This window comes from Pezoporus flaviventris, unplaced genomic scaffold (genome assembly GCF_033815535.1).
Source record: "Pezoporus flaviventris isolate CSIRO_AGI_PZ_B2104156 unplaced genomic scaffold, CSIRO_AGI_Pfla_v1 ptg000006l, whole genome shotgun sequence".
Taxonomy (NCBI): Eukaryota; Metazoa; Chordata; class Aves; order Psittaciformes; family Psittacidae; genus Pezoporus; species Pezoporus flaviventris.
In genome coordinates, this window is record NW_026892554.1 from 3,331,212 (window position 1) to 3,353,714 (window position 22,503).

General features: G+C 47.5%; 3 protein-coding genes across 6 annotated transcripts in view; all 3 read left to right on the forward strand.

The window, feature by feature from the left end:
- Positions 1 to 1,471: 1,471 nt before the first annotated feature.
- On the forward strand, positions 1,472 to 7,244 carry SNRPA1 (small nuclear ribonucleoprotein polypeptide A'). Its single transcript, XM_061446638.1, has 9 exons — positions 1,472 to 1,624; positions 2,201 to 2,348; positions 2,878 to 2,956; positions 3,332 to 3,378; positions 4,152 to 4,254; positions 4,759 to 4,838; positions 6,001 to 6,076; positions 6,472 to 6,565; positions 7,145 to 7,244. The coding sequence occupies exons 1-9, from the start codon at positions 1,543 to 1,545 to the stop codon at positions 7,201 to 7,203; spliced, it is 768 nt and encodes a 255-aa protein (XP_061302622.1). The 5' UTR covers positions 1,472 to 1,542; the 3' UTR covers positions 7,204 to 7,244.
- Positions 7,245 to 7,564: 320 nt separating this feature from the next.
- SELENOS (selenoprotein S) lies at positions 7,565 to 13,516 on the forward strand. 4 transcript variants are annotated; one of them, XR_009742119.1, is made up of 7 exons: positions 7,565 to 7,660; positions 7,785 to 7,919; positions 9,532 to 9,638; positions 10,399 to 10,488; positions 10,590 to 10,668; positions 10,763 to 10,867; positions 12,632 to 13,516. XR_009742119.1 is itself a non-coding variant. In XM_061446648.1 (6 exons), the coding sequence occupies exons 1-6, from the start codon at positions 7,570 to 7,572 to the stop codon at positions 12,709 to 12,711; spliced, it is 582 nt and encodes a 193-aa protein (XP_061302632.1). In that variant the 5' UTR covers positions 7,565 to 7,569; the 3' UTR covers positions 12,712 to 13,516. The 4 variants fall into 4 exon arrangements, 2 of the variants coding, with proteins under 2 accessions (XP_061302632.1, XP_061302633.1); XR_009742120.1 differs by having other exon boundaries at positions 10,593 to 10,668; XM_061446648.1 differs by lacking the exon at positions 10,763 to 10,867.
- Positions 13,517 to 22,062: 8,546 nt separating this feature from the next.
- Positions 22,063 to 22,503, forward strand: part of CHSY1 (chondroitin sulfate synthase 1) — a 74,526-nt gene continuing 74,085 nt past the window's right edge. Inside the window, exon 1 of the mRNA XM_061446639.1 lies at positions 22,063 to 22,364. Coding sequence (XP_061302623.1) covers positions 22,093 to 22,364 — 272 coding nt within the window. The 5' untranslated portion in view covers positions 22,063 to 22,092. The remainder of the gene's footprint in view (positions 22,365 to 22,503) is intronic.

Here is a 22,503-nt window from a genome sequence, read left to right on the forward strand (position 1 = left end):
TGTCTGCTCAAATACAATGCTATGATGACTGTAGAGCTGAGGCATACAGATGTATTGTGCTAAGGGAGACAGGTCTGGGCTTTATTTGGCCTTGTCAGAGGCAGGACCTGCCTTCCAGGAGGCTGAAGAAGGTCTCCCTTTAGTGACTGCCTGAGATGTCAAAAGACTCGTCTTTACCACCGCATGATTCCTGAGTCAGGTAAAACGGTGCTGCTGGTGACTGCTTCTGACAGCTCTTTCTCTTCTTCTTGCTCTCTCCTGTGTTTAAACAAGCGCAGATGTCATAAAAACCTGACTACGTGCTTCCATATACAGCTTTGGAGAGGGCGTTTTGCAAGTAGGGAGCACAGGAGCTGCCTGACCCCAGCTGACATCTCCACAGGGATCATCCGGCGCAACAGAGCCAGCTCTGACGCTGCAATGCCGGGGAATGAGCCAGGAGTCCCTCTCGGGGTGATGCTGCAAGATGTTCCCAAAGGAAAAGCATGAGCCATCCCTGTGCGGTGCCAAACGTGTCTGCAGCGTTTAACCTATTATCACATCCTCTGGGTTCACCGAAATGTCACGGCTAATGAAAAATACCCTTCCCTCGACAGCAGAGGATCCAGAAACCATCCCGTCTTGGCTCGCTCGGGGGGCTGGACGGCTGGGGCAGTATCCTCCAGGGCTGCAGAAGTGGCTTGGTGACATCCATCAGGCGATGGTTGGGACCTGGGGGCGTCAATTGCTTCCTTTAGCTCCTATCACCCTCCACCCACCAGCCCAGCCCGGTCAACCAGCCCCGGCCACAGCATCCCGATGCCGGCAATGGGCAGGCTGAGACCTCAGCTCTTCCTTACTGTTCTCCGCATTCCTAAAGCCGCAGAGGGGGTGCAGGGACACTTGAAAGCGCTCTTTGCCTCGCAGGGAAAGGATGAATACCCTTCAGAGCTTCTCTGAAACCAGGAATACACATGGAAGAGCCAGAGCAACCGCCGTAATGCTGCAGGGCAAAGCGTTTATGGGCAGCTCCATGCCCAGGAGCAAAGGCTTGGACGCAGGAGCTGTAGCTGCGGGAAGCTGCCCTGGCTGCATGGCACGGAGGGAGGGAGCAGCGTGTGTTCGGACAAGCACAGTCCCACACACGGCCCATAGGAAAGCAGCCTCCTCGCTGCCAGCCCCGGCCTGAAGCCGGCTCCGGGGTGCCGGGGCCGCGCTTTGGGGCCGCTTCCTCGGAGGGCAGAGCGGTGCGCAGGCCACCGGGTCCCTCTGCTGACGAGCTGCCTGCACTGCGGCGGGCCCGCTCCCCGGGACCCTCCAAGGGCCACGGCCTGTTCCTGCCCGGCCCCGGGGGCGAAGGGGGAGCCGCGGCTGCCCGGGGGCGAACCCACCGCGGCCCCGCCACTCGCGAACGGAGGAGCAGGCGGGCAGCGGGGCGGCGCTCGGCGCTCGGCTGCTCGGCCTGGCCGGGGGCGGCTCGGCACTCGGCGGGTTGTCCTGGCGCGGCGCGGCGCGGCCCGGCGGTGAGGTGCGGCGCGGCGCGGTGCGGTGCGGGCTGGCGCGATGGTGAAGCTGACGGCGGAGCTGATCGAGCAGGCGGCACAGTACACCAATGCCGTGCGCGACCGCGAGCTCGACCTGCGCGGTGAGCGGGACAGAGGGGCTCCCGGCGGCGGGGCCGTGCCGGGGCTTCTGCCGTGGGCCGGGCTGTGCGGCCTAGGCCGGGGCTTTGGGGGTCTGTGGTGAGGCCTAGCGGGCCTGTGGGTATCCTGTGGAGGGGTTTGGGGTCTTCAGTGGGCTGCGGCAGGACGGGGGGAAGCGGCGGGGAGGTTGTGGGAGAGGTCTGCAGTGGCCGGAGGGGACTGGGGAAAGGGGAGTTAAAGAGGCTCCAGTGTTAGGGGAACCTGGAGGGGTTGGAATGGAAGGGGATTTGGGGTAATGTGGGAGTAAGGTGCAGTGGTTGGGGTGGGACACCCGAGGGATGTGGCAGGAAGGTGGGATTGGGCTGTGAGGGTACAGGGAGGAAGAGGGGTGCTTTGAAAAGGCTGCGGGGGCTGTTGGATCTGAGAGGGAGAGTTTGGTCCGTGAGTGATGCGGAGGAGTCATTCCAGAGATGCTTTGACTGCCTGCATCCTCAGTCTATGCAGATACGTGTGCTCTGCCTCTTTGTTCTGCTCCCTTTTGGGCACCGTCTGATCTCTGCCTTGCACCCTTCCCTCAGGCTATAAAATCCCTGTTATTGAGAACTTGGGTGCCACTCTGGACCAGTTTGATGCAATTGATTTCTCTGACAATGAGATCCGGAAGCTGGATGGGTTCCCTCTGTTGAGGAGGCTGAAAACTCTCCTGATGAATAACAATAGGATTTGGTAAGTGGTTGTATTTTGGCCAGATGAGGACCTGAGGGAGAGGAAAATGCTCTTCGGGAGAGTGTTTGTGCATCTTTCAGTGCTGGGTACGTGTAGAAGCGTTTGGCTTATGGAAAAAAATCTTCACTGTATAGTAGAGATACGTGGAGAACTCTGTAGGGTCTCTTTGATTTTCCTACCTCTGTGCAAAAGTCAGTCTTCGTTTTTGAGATAGGACAATGAGATGCAGAGTTTGGAATCTGGCTGGACCTTTGGATTTCAGTAGTCACTCCCCATAAAGACAAAAGCCAGGGATATGTGCAGTGGGTGAATGTAAATCTGATATTGCATCTAGTGCGCTTTCAGCAATGGCTGGTATTTCTTGCCAGCTTTATTAGTAAAAATATTGTAGTGGATGCTGACCCAGACTCCTGCCAGCGTTGGACTGGGTTGGTTTACATGGGGATCCTCTTTGTTATCATATTTTTATATGTCTTTTCACCATTTCTCATTTCTATCTTAAGTTAAACGTTTGGTTTTTGTTCTTTAGTCGCATTGGTGAAAACCTTGAGCAGGCTCTGCCCTGCCTGACAGAGCTCATTCTCACCAACAACAACATTGCTGAACTGGTAAGTGCAGGATAAATTGAACCAAGCTTGAAGTTTGTGTTTGTCATCTTTCCAATTAACCTTTTTCCTGAGAGTACTGTCACATACTTCTGGTAGTAGTTGGCTCTTTTTCTTTAGAGTAATGCCATATGGTATTGGTAGTAGTTAATGCTGTACATATTGTAATGAGCATAATTTGCAGCATGCAGTGGAACAGCAGTCACAAAGACTTAGTGGATTTGCCATTAAACTACTTGCAGTAATCCTAATTAGTAGCAATTACTAATTCTAATTGGTCATTAAAATAGATGTGAGTTCAGAAACTCTGTTTTCAAATCAGATTTTGATCATTCACTAAAGGGGCTTATGATTTCTTACTGTGTTCTCATTACATAGGGTGAACTGGATCCGTTGTCAACTATTAAGTCATTGACGTACCTGAGGTATGTGATCTTGCAAAGACAAGCTGCTCTTTCCCTGCTGTTTGAACTCTGCAGCTGTCCTGGCTCTTTGCTTTGCTCTGAAATGCTCTCCTTTTTATGAGCTGTGACAGAGCCTTTATGCCTAAAAGTTAAATTGGTAAAGGTTTCCACTACACTTCAGAAATATATGGTATTTAATGGGTTAAGCTTTTTGTTACTGACAGACAATTGGACTAATGAAATGTAACATCTCTATAAACCAGTATGTGAGCACTGAAGTAACCTTAACCTTTAAAAGCCTAAAAACTAAAGGTTAAAACTGTTGTTACAAAATACTTTAAAATACATGTGAACAATGACTTTTCAGTAATGTCACATTTGGTATGAGGGACAAAGGTAAAAACAATTTGTTTGGTGATTTTACTAGGTCATCAGTATCCAGGTAGGAATTGTGATGGTTTAGGGTTCTTTTGTTTGGGTTGTTTTGGCTTTTATATATATGTGTGTGTGAACATAAAGAACAACCTGAAAAGATATATAGATCTTTTATATATATAAAATATATATATATCTTTTCAGGTTGTTCTTTATGTTCAGTAAAATCGACTTAATTGATAAAGTGCAAGTTTTTACCATAGTTTTCATAATATCAAAGAACACTGTTACTAGGCTTATTTAATGGTGTTGCGGAAGGTACATGGATGTATTTTAAGTATATTAATGTATTTCAGTGTAAGTGTATTTTCACATATGTTATATTAAGAACCTCTTTGTAACCTCTGTTGACTTTGTAGCATTTTAAGGAATCCTGTAACAAATAAGAAGCATTACAGATTATATGTCATCCACAAAGTTCCCCAGGTCAGAGTACTGGATTTTCAGAAAGTGAGACTCAAAGTAAGTCTGCTTTTCTTTGCTTCCAGCACAAGATGAATGCCTTTTGTTTCTTGTTGTGCTTCAAAATTCAGCAGTAACAATAAGCTTTTTGCTGTAGTTGTAAATTTAATTGAAACTATGTATCATAAGTGGCTCTAAAAACATGCTCTTTTTCTGTCACGGTTTCATTCTGTTAAGTATATAGTCTGTTTAATGATGTTAAGTTTTACTAGCTTTGTTTAGTCTGATTCTTTTTTGGCCCTCTGGTGTTGGTAGAAAGACTGGAGAAAGAGGCCCTTTGCTCTTTGCTCTCAGTCAAGATGTGTGTGAGAAAGAGTTCTTGCTAGGCTGATACGTCTGGAGTCTGAGTGTTTGGGCAGTGTTTATGTGCTTGTTCTTCCGTCTGGTCTCCACCTACCAATGTTGACTGATGAAGATGAGCCAAAGAGTCTTTCTTTGCAAAGACAGAAGCTTTGCAAACTGCAGTGTTCCTAAATTAACTTTGTGTGTGTGGTATCGCTGTAGGAGCGACAGGAGGCAGAGAAAATGTTCAAGGGCAAACGGGGTGCACAGCTTGCAAAGGATATTGCCAGGAGAGCAAAAACGTAAGATAAGAAACCAATTTACACTGGCATCCTCCTTCAGAAACACCACGTTCTGTGTGTGGTGTGAGGCACTAAACTGAAACACCAGCTGCTAGTGGGATGCCTCAAAAGCTTTGCGTGCCAGGAGTGCCTTGTCCAAGCATCCCAAGTTTTGGATGGTGGTGAATACGTCTCAGAAGTATGTTTGAAAGATGTATTTGGTCAGGGTGGGTTGATGTAAGTCAACAAGCAGGAAATATTAATTTAATTCTTGCCATTGTTTAATTTGCCTTTTTTCCCCCCTAGATGATGGGTAATTCCATTTTTCTTCTTTTGCCAGTGAATATAAACTGCTGTAGTCAGGAGGGTAAATGCAGATGAAAGTCTGCAATTAAACTGTTACAAGTACATGTTTAATGAGTTTAATTAAGTGGTACAACAAGTTTTGTTTCTTTACCTGTTTGGAAATCAGAATCTGGATCATGGATGGCCACAGCATTTCCAAATCCACAATTAAACATATCTTGAATGTATTTAGCATTTAAAACTACAATAGATGGACTCGAGCTCTTGTTTATGAGTTCTGTTCTGGGATAGTTTTAGAACAAGTAGATGATTGAACTAAATAGCTCAATAAACATGAAGAGAATCTCTAGCTGCAAAGGAGGCTGCAGCCTGGGCTGGGTCAGCACTTGAGGAACTCCTTCCAGCTGATCAGCCAGTAACATCCAATTTTGCATACTACAGGTTTTTCTTTTGAGTCTTAAGATTACATCCAGTCTAGTGTTTCATATAGGCTGGTGTAATACCATATTAGACATGCGAGAGCAGGAAACCCAGTTCCAGTAACTCTTTATCCAACCTGCTTTTGAAATGGCAACAGCCCACCTGAGTGTTCAACAACATCCAAATCAAACAGCTTTTGTCAACTGCTTGATACTTAAAGTTAAGGCCTGCCTCTCTATAAGAGCAGATTAAAAGGTCTGGGGGGAGTGGGGGGGAATGGGACAGCGAGGACAGGCTGCTGGTGTTTCTGAAGGAGGCAATTCTTCACTGTATCAGTTTGTTAACAAAGATAAGATACTACACTTGATTGACTGAAATGCTTCCAAACTTAGTTTGGAAGTTAAGAGAAGCGCATGCCCTTCAAAAGGCGTAACAAGGCTTTATTTTTCCTTGGAAGCTTCATCCCAGGTGCTGCTCTGCACTTTGACAAAAAGAAAGCTGGGCCCTCCCCGGGGGACGTCGAAGCAATTAAGGTAAATCTGTCAGGACAGCACACGTGGATCCAAATGGAACAAAGGTTTCCTCCTGGAAGGCCCTGCCTGTGTTCACACAAACAGAGCAGCGTGGCCTAACTTTGGGCCACTTTTCTGTAATTTTTCTTCTATTAGGATATACCTGTTTTTTTTTGAGAACTTAAATGAAGTGTTCCTCTGAGCTTGGAGTTCTCTCAGGACAAAGCAGCTCATTTAATAAGAGTGGAGTTATTTTGAGTAGGGTCTTTATCATTTGCAGAATTTTCTAGAACTTTGTAGAACTTTCCATAGAAGCTTAGCATCACTTCACTGGGGAAAAAAACCTTCTCGGGTTTCTTTTAAACAGACTGACACTGTGTGTGGAGATTCATTGTGCTCTTTTGTCTGTTTTCCAGACTGCTATAGCCAATGCCACGACTTTGGCTGAAGTGGAGCGGCTGAAGGGCATGCTGCAGGCTGGCCAGATTCCCGGCAGAGAACGAAAATCAGGTCACTTTAATTACTGTTTCCCAAACAGAATCTACCTCTTTTTATTCCTTCTGGCTGTTTTATGTGAGCTCAGGAGAGAGTTATGTTGGAAAGAGCAGACAGTTGAAAAGACCTGTTTAAACGGAGTGTAAGTTTATCATCAGAACGACTGGACCACATCCATAGGGCTACGTCTGCCTGGCCTCTGGAGCGCAGCTCTGGGCTGTTAGCTGGACTTCCTGAGAGCAAGGTGCTGAACATCAGCCCTGAACCCTCCCTGAGGACCTGGCTAAATCCCAGCAGTTCATCCCAGTGATTTAACAGACAAGATTAATTGCAGAGTCTGTCTGGACTGAGCGTTTGTGCCTCAGATGAGGGTACAGGAGCGTGCCTCAGAGGCTTCTGCATGGACAAATCTTAACCACAGACTGGCAATGCCGTGTTAGTGCTATATAGATTCTGCTCACGGGGCTGGTTGGTTTTAAGGGTTCACGTTATTAGTGCCCCTCTCAGGGGGTGGAAATCAATATCCTTAACCTCTGGGAAAGGAAAGGAACGTTTGCGGTAACCCCCCCTTAACTCTGTGCCGTGTCCTTCCAGGCCCGTCGGAGGATGCCGAGGAGGAAATGGAAGAGGATGCGGTTCCCAATGGATCCTAGGCCCCGGCTGGCCGCGGTCCGGAGCTTCTCCTTGCGGGGGCTCAGCCTCGCCCCCCTCCCCGCACCGTGTCCGGCGCGTTTCAGCGTTCAATAAATGAGCGGTTCCGTTTGCTCCCCGTGTGCGGCGTCGTGTGTGCGGAGCCCTCCCTGCACACCCCGATTGGCTCCTAGCTCCTTTCCTCTCTTCTCTCATTGGCCATCACAGCCATGATTTCACCCTTACTCTCCTTCCCATTGGTCCACGAGGGGAAGCGTCGCTTCGTGGTTGGTTCTCCAACCCCGACGTGGCGGGGGATGAGGAGGGCGATGATTGGCGTGGGGCGGCTCCCGGACGTGAGGTAGCGGCGGTGGCAGTGGCGGTTCGCGATGGAGGCGGGGGACACCGGCGGCGGCCCCGGTCCCGGCCCCGGCCCCGGCGCGCTGGGGCTGGAGGGGATCGAGTTCCTGCAGCACACGGGTGAGGGCCGGGGGGCGAGGGGAGCGCAGCGGGTCCCACCGGGGCGGCCTCCCGCTTCTCTCCTCGGGGCTGGGTGGGCTCCTTCCCCGCGGCCTGCGCTCACCTGCGGCCTGTTCCCTCACAGCCGGCTCCCTGCTGTCCAGCTATGGCTGGTACATCCTCCTGGCCGCTGTCGCCGTCTATGTCCTCTTCCAGAAGCTGTCCCAGCGCCTGGCGGCCCAGTGGAGCCGGCGGCCGGGAGCGGCTGACTCAGCGATGGGTGAGTAGCGGCGATGCGGGGGTCTCTGAGGGCCTGCTCTGCAGTCGCCGTGGGGTGTACGGCAGCTGGCTGGGTCTGTTCACCCAGCGTTTAGTTAATAACGAAGAGATGTAGTTTGGAGGGGTTTTAATGGTGGTCGATACCCGGGATAACAGTTTAAGCCCGCAGAGGCATAGAGATTGTGTTACTGAATTGATCCCTGGGCAGAGGTTGGGCCAAGAGGTGTCTTTTTCAGAGGTTGTCAGGGAAGGATTGTGTCCCGAAGGAACGTGGTTGGGGGTGAAGGAGCAGAACGAGGGATTAGCTGGTCTTTGATTATGCAGGAGATGAGGGAATGGTGGTTAACATTAGCTGTAGTCAGCTACCAAATAATAGTCTTGCCAAACAAAACCAAAACATCCAAATCTAAACACTGGGGGAGAACTCTTTTGACTAATATTAATTTTTTATCAAAATTCATCACCATTTTGGCTGCCCCATCCCTGGCAGTGTTCAAGGCCAGGTTGGATACAGGGGCTTGGAGCAAGCTGCTCTAGTGAAAGGTGTCCCTGCCCATGGCAAGGGATTGGAACCGGATGAGCTTTAAGGTCCCTTCCAGCCCAGACCATTCCATGATTCTATGATCTCTCTCCTTTCAGTTATTCCTTGCCAAATCCTGCTCCAGCAGGACTGTGTGCATTTGGGGTGTAACTGCCTCCCATCCGTGTTATCTTCCCAAGGGTGGCACGGGCTGTAAATCTTACACAGTCATGATCCTGCCTCATTTGGAGACTCGCTGCTGTAAAGCACAGGCTGTACTTAGGAATCAGCCAAACAATAAGTGCTTCATACCAATTCCTTTGGCAATACATGGGCCCAGAAAATAGTACTCACGTGCCCTTATCCTCCTGATGCTCTTTCATAATGCCAATTAAATCTTTATTTAATTGTCAAAGCTGCCTCTAAAATTACTGAGAGTACTGACATTTCTTTCACATGTGCAGCACCGGATGGTAGCAAACACGTAAAGAGACAAATGTGGACTTCTAAAGGCCACTGGAGGGAAGTGGTGACTCAGTGTAGGTTTTGTGAGGCTGCCAGTTTTCTCTTGAGATACGTGTGCTGTTTGTAAGTAATTCCTCTGCTGATGGAGCGTGTTAAACCTGCCACTGCTTCGCTGCCGTAATGGGACGAGCTGGACCAATTGGCAGGAGGAGGAGGAGTGGATGTGGGCAGGTTGCCCCATGCTTCTGCGTAAAAGAAGTTCTCTGGGTACAGACGGAATCCCTGCAAAGCTTGGGTGCTATTGCTCAAGTTGTCCCAAACGAATCCTTCAGAAATAGAAGCAAGTATCCCAGAAGTGTGAATTTTAGTTTTTCATGGGGTTGTTAACATGAGTGTCCTTATTCATTAAAATCCCATTAAAGTAATTGCTCTAAAATATTAAAATGTTATGCAATTTAAATCAGCACAGAAATTACTATCGAAGATCAGCTGGAAACTGAACTTGAGCTGTGATTTTTTTGCTACCAGCTCCAGGGAGAGATGTGAACCTTTCCTTATTACAAATCTTTGAGGAGACCATCTACCATTTGTATTGAATAGCTTTGCAAAGTCTTTCCCACTCTCCTAGATGCTGACATGGTGGTGAGAAGGCAGGAAGCTCTGGCAGCAGCTCGCCTCAGGATGCAGGAGGAGTTGAATGCACAAGCAGAAAGATACAAAGAAAGACAAAGACAGGTAACAGGAGACTGTTTCTTTCTTTAATTCATAAATTTGCCATCAAGGGCTTTGCTGTTGCTATAGAAAGATTTATTCCGCACTAGGTACCAGAAAAATAGGAAACTCACTCTCTGCTGGAATGGGGGTGCTGTGTTTTTACCCCCTTCTTTACCTGGAACACTTTTGATACAGTTTGATCCACAGGGCGGCAACGGGCAGTAGGTACCACAATGATATCACCTCCACAAGCACATCCCTATATGCTGTGCTGACCTGATGTCTTGATGCTCTTTGTTAATTAGAATGATTGATATGTGTAGTACTTTGCTCCTTCCTGAATTAATTAACCCCTATGGCACTTGCTTCACTGCAAGTAATTGTGTCTGGGACACTGTGGGCCTGATCTTTATTTTTTTCCAGGTAAATTTGTGATTACAGAAACTCAGTACTAGGCACAAAAAAGGTCTGGAGGGGATTTACTGGGTTTAGGTTAACTGTACTGCTGCAGACATGCTTTTTCTGTTCCTAGTGGCAAATAGAAGTTTTTAGAAATGTAGGTTATCACTGCTGTAATTTAATGGTTGGAATTTCAGCTTGAGAAAATGAGGAATAGCATATTGCTATTTGGGGTAGCACAGAAAAGCAGATGTGAATCAGCATAGCTGTAATGCTGCTCATTAATCCGAGCCCTTGGGTTTTGTTGTAGCTGTTGCTGTAGCACTGGTGATTCCGTTAGTTCTGAAATCTTAGTCTTGCATATCCTGGATTTGTTCCTTAGCTTGAAGAGGAGAAGCGAAGGCAGAAGATAGCGATGTGGGAAAGCATGCAAGAAGGAAAAAGCTATAAAGGAAACCTGAAACTGAATCAGGTAACAACTGTGTTAATCAGGTTACAATTATGTTTATGTGATTAGATGAGCTGATACTCACAGTGATTAAATCCCAAGTAACATTTTGCTTTCATGAACAGCAGGAAGTAGAATCTGGTGCCTCCACCTCATCAGCAGTCCCGAGATCTAAACCAACCAAAAGGCCCTTGCGAGAAGGTGGTAAGTGTGAAACCCTTAAGACACGGTGAGCTTGAAACAGGGCATTTTCCAGCTGCTGACATAGTCATCATACATATTTTTTTTCTTCTTCAAGGAGGAAACAAAATGTGCCTTGCAGATGAGGACTTTAATCAGTGCAGAACCTAGCAGGAAGTTTCTGTGGTGCTTTTCACCTGGAAAACGGCGTTTCAGTTTGCTTGTAAATGCTTCTGCCACAATTTACTGAGATTTTTGTTGCTCAGAATTAGAGATTCTTGCAATAATTCTGGGATCCCTTCCCCATTATTGTAAAAGATAATTCACAATCTGGTCTGTCTTTCAGCCGCCTGTATTACTGACTGGATGTAGGAAGAGGATATTTTATTCTGTATTACGTAGATTTGGGAAGATGAAAGACTATTATACAAAATGTGATCTTTTTTATCTGGTATCACAGTAATAATCTATTGAATCTATGAATACATCTGAAATCCTGCAGATGTATAAACTTTTACCAACTCCCACAAACCACCGAAGGATCTTATCATTAAACTCACTGCCAACTGCTGGAATCATCTTGATTGGTGAACAGCTTTCCATGGCCCACCCTAGGATCACTGCTGTATGATGGCCATGCAGCTGATCTCCTTTGTCTCCTCTCAGCCTGTGCCGTACCTGCAAGTGCTAATTTGGGTGTAATATTTTAATGATGATTTTCCATAGTTGGGGGGAGTATCGTCTAAATAAGCCTCAATCGTATCAGACTAAAAGGGAAACCCATTTTGGGTGCAGTGCTGAGTAGGTCACTTGATTAAATGCATGAAACCTGAAGATTCTTGATTAAAGATACTAAACCTCAATAATTGTGCAGTGCTGAAATTTCTGCTTTGAATATTTTTACTTGCAGCTGATGACAAAATCTGGATGAACTGATCAGTTGATCCATTCTATGTTAATATGAGCTCAGTCTAATGTCTGATACTGTCAAATGTCTTTTACAGCTCTTGTATGGGATATTTAGCACTGTGGGGGATGAGAAGTGCCTGTAATGGCTGTGTGAAGAACCAAGATGAGGGCAGCTGGGTTGCGGGATGTTTCCAGCTGCTCCCTGTCTTAGTTTCGTCCTAAATCTCTGCTTAAATAACAAATGATAGAATTAGAGGTCTCTGATCTTCTCATGAGGTAGATCAGCATGATGTGAGAGAACCACCTGCACTGCTCAGCTGCTGAATTAAGGTAGAAAGCAGAACTTGGCTGGTAGGAGAAAAACTTCAAAAGGGAGAGGTGATGCTTGAAGTTTCAGCGCACAGGTTGCTTTGAAACCTGCTTGGTTAGCAGCACTACTAGGTTTTCAGTTGTCTTTTTCTTTGCCTGGTTCAGAACAAATTGAGGACATTGGCCAAGTTGCATCTTTCTGAATATGTACTCATAAAATGAAGCTGCCTATAGTTAACGGCATTAGGATGCTCAACTAAAATATGTTTGTCTTACTGCATATACTTCCCTTTTCAAATCCTTGATAGAAATCTTACAGCAGTAATGACTGGATTTACCTTTTAACCTTCAGAGTATTCCTTGCAGGACTGGAATAAAAGATTCTTTTAAGTACCTAACTGTTAGGGCTGTTGGAGAACAGAGGCACTCTTACAGAGTTCACTGTAGGAGCTACTGCTCTGTTTATTCTGCAGAGCAGCTCTAAAGCTTTAGTGCAGGCTTAGAGAAATTAAATGGTAATTAATTTCAATTTAATTTAATCCAAATAGATCAAATGAAAACACAGGTGTTTTGCAACGGCTTTTACTGACAGCACTACAAAAATAAACCATCTCAAGTCCCTGCTTTCATTTTCCTTAAAATGTTGCCTATGTCATAAGTATATACAAGGTGCAAATAGCCGTGAGGTTTATTTTTGGTGTTCCTTGTATGTTGGTGTAGGCCTGTTGAGGATGAGTATTAATCCAGTGGATTTCTCCTCTGTTTCTAGGCTATAACCCCCTGTCTGGAGAAGGAGGTGGAACTTGTTCCTGGAGACCAGGCCGGCGAGGCCCATCAGCAGGTGGATGAGGCTAACCTCCCTAGTGTCTCATGTCACTAGCAGGCTTGATCTTGCCCACTGTCTAACTGCCTATAGTTTGCTTGTCACAGTGACTCCTTTGGGACTGGGTTTAGTGCAGGTGTTAACATCAAAACAGATTTACATCATTTCCAAATAGTAATGAAGAAAATGATGCCATACAAGAAAAATACCTGATCCTGTTAGGATGAAGAAAAACAGTTTTCCCTGTAGAGAGGAAGCATTGTCTGCAGCCAGGGTGAACTGCCTGGGCTGAGAGCTGGGTTCTGTGGCTGGCGATCCAAAAGTCTGGCCTCAGGCAAATGTAATTATCTACACTCTGTGAAATGAGGGTATTTACCACCCTCAGACATGTGTTACCAGATTTTGGCTAGAAGATACTTTCGAGGGGAAGGATGTTATCATTGGCAGATACCTTGGATTTTAGGTTTAGGGACTTTGAGGCAAAACATGAACTGACAAACACCACAGACTTGCACCAAAGACCAGTTATTTACTGCAGAAGAGTCTCTGTGACAAGCTGCTTTCAATGATGTTTTCCTTATAAATGGTACACAAACCAGTGAGGATTACTGATGGTAGGCAGCAGGTGGGGGGGGTTCTTGCTACCTTTTTTTTTTTTAATTATTATTTTATTTCAACTGCTTTGTAAAAACAAAACTATTATTATTAAATATAATTGCAAACAAAACATAACTCCAGTATTTACAATCTTGTGGGTTTCTGCAGCATCTTTTTGTATGGAAGGTGCATGTTCTAGTGCAATAAATGCAGGTAAAGGAAGATGAGAGATCACATGAAAGGATTTTCATTTGACTACCTCCATAAACAAAAGGGGTTTTTTTTCAGCTGTTCTTTTTGTCTTAAAACAGGTTTGTTTTATTTGGGTGTTCTGTGTTCCAAATCATGATTTTGGAAGAGTCACCTTCAGGTTAAGTCCAATTCAAGCTTCCCCAAGTTTAAAAAGTGAAACTCCTCATTCTCTTCCCTACGTCCAGTAAGTGATTCTGTAGTTGGATCAATTGCATTACTGGTTGTTAAGCACTCCAGCTGTATTTGAATCTAAATCAAGAAAGCATGTAACAAAGGCCTTGCTTGAACGGAGCAGGTTTCTTCACAGACTACAAATACTTAAACACTGCAAGGTATTCAAAGCTAAGAAAGCCACAGATTGTGCCAAGAACTGTTGGTGTGGGCCACAAGGCTGCCTGTAGCTTTAGCAGTGCAGTGTCAGGGTTACACTGTGGGGACATAAAGAACTGACTTTGCACTACCTTCTGCTCTGAAGGTGTCTCAGGGTGGGAGCTGGTAGCCTGGCTGCACGGCTCCCCTGAACACCCCAGCTAAAGGCTGAGGTGGGCTCTTACCAGCTTGTGCAGCATAAAAGCTAAGTGTGGTTTGTGCTGGAGAGGGCCTCCGGGTAGCAGACGTGTCAAACTTGCAGGTGAGGGGCTATAAGGAGTGAGTAGCTGGAGTGTGTGTGGTCTTCATCCTTCTGGTGTGTAGCCAGGACTGTGCAGAGAAAATAAAGCTAGATCTGGCTGTTGTAATTGAGCTTCCCAAACATCCCATCCCTTGAAATACAAAACACGCAATGCAACAGAGAAGGAAAATCCAGGCTGGCTTTGATACAGAATGAAATAGTTCCTGGCAGCATATGACAAGTGTCTCAGTGTCTGATTACTGCTATTGAGCTTGTATATAGGCATTAAAATATGTATCTGTTTCATTAGCATAGCTTAGGGCTGCTTCAGTACTTGTTTCTAAATACTCAGGCTTGGAGTATTTGTGTTCATCCGACAGCGTTAAGTGCCAACTTTTGACTATACTGTTTATACATACAGATACTGCTCTGTATGTCATGAGCTGTGATTTTTCTCTTGACTGTAGATGTAAGTAATACGTTACTAGTGAATTTTAAAGTTGCCAGTTAATGAAATGGAAAGGCAAAGAACATTTTGCTTTAGGCTCATGAAGTGTGTGTGTTCAGGTGTGTGTGGAAGATGAAGTGAGAAGGCTGCTAATGTTCCTACAGAACCTAGTTTTCGTTTCCTGGCTTCTGGGTGTTTTGGTATGTAAACTGAAATTTCCACTGTTGTAACATATTCTGGTGTACATAACTTCATGTTTCAATGTTTAACAAGGCAAAATAGAGGTGGGGAAGGCTATTTTCAAGATCTGAAGGTTCTCCATCAGTAAAGAGGACTAAGTTGTTATCTTTCTCATGTCTCTGGGGAACATTTTCCCCTTGTGTGGGGGAAACAAGCAACAGACTGAGATGTCTGCAGCAAAACAACTGGGGGAGGTTGTTGTCTTAAGCAGAATTCCTTCTGTGGATAAAATGGTGAGGATGGGTTGATTTAATTCAGTATAGACATTTGAAGAAATAAATAAGCAGGTCTGAACTGAGCATATGCCAATCTCTCTGTGTCTCAAGTCTTGCTTTGGGCTGGGACTGAGAATATGGATTTTTGCCCAATGCTAAGATTTATTAAGACACATCCAGTGACAATGAAGTGATTTACGTGTTTCGGGAAACTTCAACCTTCTCTCTCCCTTAAATTTTGTAACTTAATCCGCAGGTCCCTAAGTTTTTCTTGATCAGACACTTCTAAGCCATTGAACAGAGTGGGAGGAAGAACCTCGGAAGGGGTTTTCCTCTGACTTCAAATAGAAAGCTTTCCCTTGACCACAAATAACTATGGAGACGTGGTTGCTTGTTGCTTTCTAGCTTGAGAGTGAAGCATGCAGAAGGCATGAGGTGAAAGTGAGCTATTTAATGAGTTCATTGGTCCGACTTTGCTATGAATTCCCAAGAACTTGAATTACGAAAGATCATATTGAAAAGCCTTCAGGAGATTCCCCCCAACACAGACACAAGAAGCCTCTTACTGTAGTGATGCAGATGTCTGAAAACATCTTTATCTGGAAGAAGCCAGCTAACAAACTTGGAGTTAACGCAGTGCTATTAAACTGCCATATAATTTCGCTTAACCACTGAAGAATAATCTAGTTGGGGTATTGAAAAATCCTAAATGAAGCAAGTGTTCAGAGGCACAAAAGAGTCCTGAAACAGTTGCTGGAGAAATGCAGCTCAGTGTTTTTCATTGCCTTTTGGATGGTTTATATATGGGAGGAACAAAGTTTTTTGTCTTCTTTAAGTTGCAGATGAGGTCTGGTTTATGCAGAGTTCTCTTAACTGTTCATCAGGAGATAGTGAGCACTGGAAGGAAAACTGAACAAAAACCCTACGTCACTCTCGTGAAATTTATTTTGGCTTTATTCATGCCTTTCAAAACCATTGTGAAATGAGGGAAGGCTTTTACAAGTGCTCCTGCATATTTTGTCGTGGCAAAAAAAATATGTTCCTTATGCTGGAAAGTTTTAATAACCAACAACAGGAGACGGAGTCGGGAGTGAGGGCAGATGGGGAGTGTGTCAGCAGAGCTGTTCCAGGTGCTCCAGGATTAATCAAAGCTCCAGTGTTAATCAGAGATCAGTGTGAATGAGAATGCTAATTGCCCCATTTCTGCAAGGCACTGCTCTCCTTGAAGAGACTGAATGCAGGTGTGAAATGTTAGTACTACTGTGTTTTAAACAGTTTTGACTGTTTTGACTCTGCAGCTGCTCTTTGCCAGTCTGGTTTCCTTCTTAGACTGGGCTGATGCTCAGTGCAGATGTTTAGATTGTTGTTTTTTTTTTCTCTTGGGTTTTGTGTCTTTTCCCCTCCCTAGGAGGTGACTAAGGAGAGATTAAGCATTCAGATTGCTCTGAACGAGGGTGGCACCCAACATGAGTTTCCCCTATGCTATACCAGCAGTGCTACAGTTCATGGCTGCATTTAAACCATCCTAACATCATCCTTTATGCCTCCTGTGCTCAGGAAAACAGTTCCCATCTCTGAGAGTTGTCCTTTCCCAAGCCTGGCTGCACATCAGCACACATGTCTGCATCAGATCCACATTTGGATGAGTTTTACTCCTGTACAGGCTAACACAGTGACACCTTTTGACAGATTGGGTTAGCCAAGAGCAGGGCACAGCGTGTTTCTGTCCACGCTGTCACAGAACACTGAAACTGGATATAAAGCTGGTCTGGACTTGGATGGGCTGATGACTTGTTCCTTCTTTTGTTTCCCCCCCCTTTTGGAATGAAGGCTTAGCTTTTGGAACAGCTCTGCAACCACAAAGGAAAAGCATACGGCTGCTGGCTGGGTGGTGTCCTGGCCCGGTTGCACCGTTGTAGCTGATCCTGTGTGAGCTTCCAAGCCAGCTGTTCCAAGCCTGACACACACCCTGCCCATATTCCCAGCTCTGGAGCCAGCGGCTTCAAAAACCTCCATCAGTTTTTATGCAGCAACCAATGGCTGCAGTGGAATCAGTCTCCTCGGCTCAGCTCTGGTGGTGAACATAGGTTTTCATTGCAGATTTCTGTTGTGTAAAGTACTGCCAGCACAAAGCAAGATCTCCACTCATAAATTAACAATGTAATTCCTCTTTCTGTGTCTACCATAGTTTACTAATCAAGATTCTTTTTATATGGTGCTTATGAAGCTCAGCTTTGTAACTAGTGCAGTGGGTAACATTAATAGAGGGATGGCAATGAAAAGAACTGAGAAAGTTCTGTTTAAAGAGAACAGAAGGAAAATGGATATACTGAAATACATCCTGGCTGTTCAATCTAGTTCTAGTGCTCTGTTGTGTGCATTAAAATGAGGAGTTACTGTCGGGTTGGCCTACAAAACGTGCTTTCAAAAGCACCAGACCCAAAGCTGGCTCTTAAAGCTTTACTTCTTCACATATTGGAGGCGGTAATGTTTAATGTAAATTGGCCTGACTGCTTCTTGGGTAATGTAATACAGCAGCTTTCAGTGCCTACAGAGCCTGACAAGAAAGCTGGAGAGGGGCTACAGGGGCAGGACAAGGGGGAATGGCTTTAACCTGCCACAGGGGAGACTGAGATGAGCTCTTAGGCAGAAGCTCTTCCCTGTGAGGGTGCTGAGGTGCTGGCACAGGGTGCCCAGAGAAGCTGTGGCTGCCCCGTCCCTGGCAGTGTTCAAGGCCAGGTTGGACACAGGGGCTTGGAGCAAGCTGCTCCAGTGGAAGGTGTCCCTGCCCATGGCAGGGGTTGGAGCTGGATGAGCTTTAAGGTCCCTTCCTACACAAACCAGTCTGGGATTCTATGAATTGCCACTCCGTGAGCTGTTCAATTCATAGCTATGCTGCATCTTCACACTTGCTTTCTATATACACATTCTGGACTTTTCCAGTGTTGTTTGACACTGCTGTGGGGGTAGCACGTTAAAAACACATCGCCTTCCCCTCTGTGACACAAAGCTCGAGCGCCTTTCATGCACCATGGCCGTGCTGCTACCACCTCCCAGCCGACGGGAGCAGGAGCTGTGTGGGGAGCAGGAGGGTTTTCCATCGCCTCCAAAGCCCTAAACGGAGCTCCTTGGCTGGGAAGAGCAGAGGAGAGCCAGGGCCTGGCGCCTGCACTGCGGGGCCGCGCCGGGGGATGGCAATGTTGGTCTGGCTTTACGGCAAGAGCAAACGGTGACAGCTCAGCGTGGTTTTGTCGCTTGAACGGGCATCGTCTGAGCGAGTCAGAGGGGAAAGGTTGGGACTGGTCCGTGGCAGGACCAAAGAGGATGGGGAGGGGAAATGCTGGAGCTGGGGAAGGAGTTTCTGCATCATTTGGGAAAATGCAACGGAGCTGGAAATACTGTGACAGGGAGAAATGCTGCTGGTTGCCCAGCTAGATTTTTTCCACCGTGAGTCTGTTACCTTGAATATACGAAGTATGCTCATTTTCCAGTGCCTGGGTAGTTCTTACAGTATCAGGTTAAGTACTGGAACATTCATAATTAAAGTTTCTGGAGCACTTGGGAAGTAGTTCACTTCTGTAACTATTACTTTAAAAGATGCTAAAGAATGTCTCTTGTAGAAGGCACATCCTGTGTTAGAGTGGGCTCATTACTGTGAAAAAGTGGAAAGCAAAAGCAATGGGAAAGAGAAGCTGTTATAATGCACGATATATCTGCCCTCTATAATGTAGAGTCTCCTATTCAGAATAAACTCTTTTCTTTCGGTTTTAAGCTTCTTTATTCCAAAAGGATGACACCTATTCCATACGGGCACAAACCAGCTCAAAAAGCTGCTCCAAGGACTTGGCTTCTTTATCTTTGAAAAATAGGATTACTGTGTTGTTAATCTGATTATGAATCTAAACAGTGTGGGCCTGTCAGGTGGGCTCTGTCTGGCTGGTCTGGGTGCTAATCTCACTGGAGTGACTGGGACGGGAGCACGGAGACAGAGCGCACACGATGTGCATCCTCTTCAGATAAGCCCTCAGAATATTTCCTCAAGCAGTCCCACATAGGAAAGAAACCATGCTGTGTAAAATGCTTTTATATTTGTATACAGTGTTATATGAACAAAATACCATGCCTTTTAATATATGATAGCCATAGTACATAGTGTTAATTATTTTCTAAGAGATGTACTAACAGGGGGAGGCACTTAAATGTGATTCTGCAGTATGACCTTTCTCTGCCAACCAGATTAAGGACATACTCTAGGGGTAATGCCAAGGTTATAACTCAGCTGGAAGAACTAAGCCATCCTCTTCCCTTTTCTCCCCCCTTTTTTTCCTGTAGTGGAAACAGCAGCTGCTCTATGTGAGAACAGAGGAGGAGGCATTTGCCCACCTAACACTTTGGAACGTGAGTTTGGCACAGTGAATGGACTAAAGCGAGGCACTTTGATGTGCTCAGGGTGGTTGTGTGAGGATCACAATGTTCCTGCGTGCTACCCCATTTTACAGTTTGATGTCTCAGCTGTATAGCTGGCGTGATCTCATCCGGCAGCAGTGTGAACTCTGCACATGCCTTCAAATCCGGGTTGAATCCTGGCTCCTAGAAAGCACCTCTTCCTTCTCCTGTCATTCCTTGAGTGCTCTCTGCTCACCTCCTGCTTGGGGCGAGGCCCTGGTCTATAAAGGAGGTGCAGGGAGGTGGGAAGGTGCCAAAGGAGAGCCGCAGGCAGAGGAGCTCTAACACAGGAGCGTGCGGCTCCGCTTCATCGTTTCCATGTGTGTGAAGTCGTGCGAAGTTTTTGGTTCTGATGACTAACTTCTTTTCTTCATGGGAAGAAGCCAACTGACAGCTCCTCAGCCCCAACCCTTCTCTCTTTTATTGCCTTTTAACCACGCTAGCTCTGCCTCTTCCTGCAATTCATAGGCCACAGTGGCTTTCCCTTGAATCAGGAGATTTTTACTGCTGATTTGGAGCACGCTGAGAGCAATCCTGTTCCTGCTCACGAGCCTGCCACATCTCCCTCCCTTGGAAAGGAGTGCCCTTACATTTAGTTTTAGCTTCAACATCTGCCTGGGTCCTGTATGTCAGGACCTGATGATTGGGCTTGGAGGGGAGAAGAAGAGTTTGAGGTCCCTTTTGAAGATGCTTTTAAAAGTGGGATAAAAGATCCATGTGTGCAGAATGGCTGAGGATAACCCCAGGCTTGGCAGAAAGGGATGAGAGCACCCATAGTTAGAAATAATAGTGAAGCTTTGCAAGTCCTGGGAAGTAGAAAGGAATTCTGGTCATAGTTTGGGGGTGGATTTCCCCCTAAGGAAGGGATGGAAAGGACAGTACAGCAGAAAACGTTTTCCTGGTGTAAATAGTGCTTTGGGATTATTTCACTAGGGAAGAACTGAGGTGGATCATGGGTCCCATTCCCTATTCCCAGAGGAAGGTCGCAGAAAAGCAAAGTTCTGGCTTTGTCAGAGCAAATGTGGGTAACGAAAGGAGACCGCCTGCTCTCTTTCCTGTTAAGCGCTTGTATTTCTTCTCTAGTTTCTATTACATCTTGGGTTTGTTTAATGCCATAAGTTGTGGTGACACTTCCTTTGTGTTATTCATTGCTCCTGACATCACCCTTGTTCATCCGTGCTGACCTCTGTATGAGGATTGCACCATCACAAGAGCAATAAAACACCAAAAAAGGCATTTTTACCAAACTTATTGAGTTAATTTGGTGAGCAGATTGGGGTATTACCTGCTCGTTCTAAGGTACAAGGTTCCTTGCTACAAGGGTTGTAAGAATGTCATATATAGCTCTTTGACTCATTGATTTACAGTATTTAGTACAATGCCTGCTTGTGCAATGGTTCTTGCTCAAGAGCAGGCTGCTTTTATGCTGAAACTTTCTTCTTAGCTTGTTGTGGAGGACACCACAATATAAATAAGTTCTAAAAGGGCAAAGAATGGCCTTTGGAGATATAAAAATGGGTAGGAAATGCAAGAAACCACAATGATAAAGCACGAGGTCAGCGAGCTGTGCTGGATGTGTTTGTTCTGTATCGACTGGAGGGCTTGTTTTTCCTCCAGGGTTTGGGGCTGCAGTATTTGAAGCTGAAGCACTCTGTAGATGAAACCCAAGCTAGCTACAGTAGACAAAGAAGAAAGAACTCTTCACCTGGTACAGCTGAAGCAGTCATTATAGCCTCTGGATGGAAACAGCCTGACCTATTTCTGGTCGGTTTAATTAGCAAGGTGGGAGAGAATGGGAGAGCTGCCTGTGCTTCTGCCCTTCCCTAGCACCAGCATGAATCCATCAGCGCCAAGTGAAACCGGGGCTGGGGGGCTGCTCCTCGCTGCCATGCCTCCCTCCAGCTCTGCAGGCACCATGGCCCGAGACAGGGCAGCTCTGGGGCTTGGGCAGCAGGAGCCCAACCGTGCAGAGATGGGAATGGTGTGTGAGGTCTCCGACATGAGCTGTGCCGGGTCTCTGCAGGGATGGGGGATGGCCCTCTGCTACAGGGCATGGTACGTGGTGCTGTTCTGGGCCAGGGTACCAGCTCCCCACTGCCTTCTCATTCAGGTCCGAAGGGACCAGAGCCATGCTCCTGTGCAGGGTGCTGGGGGCCCTGTCCTGGGGCTCTGCTCAGGGCCTCAGTCCCACAGCACCCATGCTCAGGTCCTGCGGTCCCCGTGTGCGGTGCGCGGCCAGGCCGCCGGTCCCTGCGCTGCGGCCACATCCCGGGGTTCGCTGTCCCTGCTCCGCACCCCGCGTCCCAACCCACAGCGGGGCCCCCGTCCCGGGCCGGACCCGAGGGGCCGAGCGGTACCCGGGGGGCGGGCTCTGCCCCGCGGCCGGGCGGGGCTACGGGCAGCGCGGCGCGGGCCGCACACGGCGCCTGTGCCGAGGGGCAGGGCCGGGGAGGCGGGCGCCCCCTTCCCTTCCCCTCCCCTCCTCTCCGCTTCCCGTCCCTGCCCCTTCCCCCCATGGCGGCGTTGGGCGGCTCGTCGCGGCTGGCGGCGGCGGCGCAGCGCGGGGCGGCGGCGCTGTGAGGAGCCGCGCGGGGCGGGCATGGCGGGCCGCGGCCGCCGCGCCTGGCTCAGCGTCCTGCTGGGGCTGGTGCTGGGCTTCGTGCTCGCCTCGCGCCTCGTCCTGCCCCGCGCCTCCGAGCTGGCGGCGGCGGCGCGGCCCCACCGAGCCCGCCCGCAGGGCTGCCGCTCGCCGCCCGCCGCCGCCGCCGCCGCCCCGCCGCGCCGCCCCGGCCCGCCGGCACAGAGCTTCCTCTTCGTGGGGGTCATGACGGCGCAGAAGTACCTGCGGAGCCGCGCCGTGGCCGCGCACCGGTGAGCGGGATGGCGGGGGGCGCGATGCGGCTCCGCTCGGCTGCCTTCGGCGGGGATCGGGGCTGTTCGGCTTGGGGCTCGGGTGGGCTCGGGTCGGGCTCGGGTGGGTTCGGCCGCTTTCGGCCGCTGTCCCTGAGCA

Bases quoted from the DNA above. Each gene is read 5' to 3' on its own strand.
- SNRPA1 (XM_061446638.1), top strand. From the start codon at position 1,543: ATGGTGAAGCTGACGGCGGAGCTGATCGAGCAGGCGGCACAGTACACC. The intron at 2,349-2,877 runs GTAAGTGGTTGT...TTTGTTCTTTAG, and splicing joins ATGAATAACAATAGGATTTG to TCGCATTGGTGAAAACCTTG. The intron at 6,566-7,144 runs GTCACTTTAATT...GTGTCCTTCCAG, and splicing joins CGGCAGAGAACGAAAATCAG to GCCCGTCGGAGGATGCCGAG.
- SELENOS (XM_061446648.1), top strand. From the start codon at position 7,570: ATGGAGGCGGGGGACACCGGCGGCGGCCCCGGTCCCGGCCCCGGCCCC. The intron at 7,920-9,531 runs GTGAGTAGCGGC...CCACTCTCCTAG, and splicing joins AGCGGCTGACTCAGCGATGG to ATGCTGACATGGTGGTGAGA. The intron at 10,489-10,589 runs GTAACAACTGTG...TTTCATGAACAG, and splicing joins GAAACCTGAAACTGAATCAG to CAGGAAGTAGAATCTGGTGC.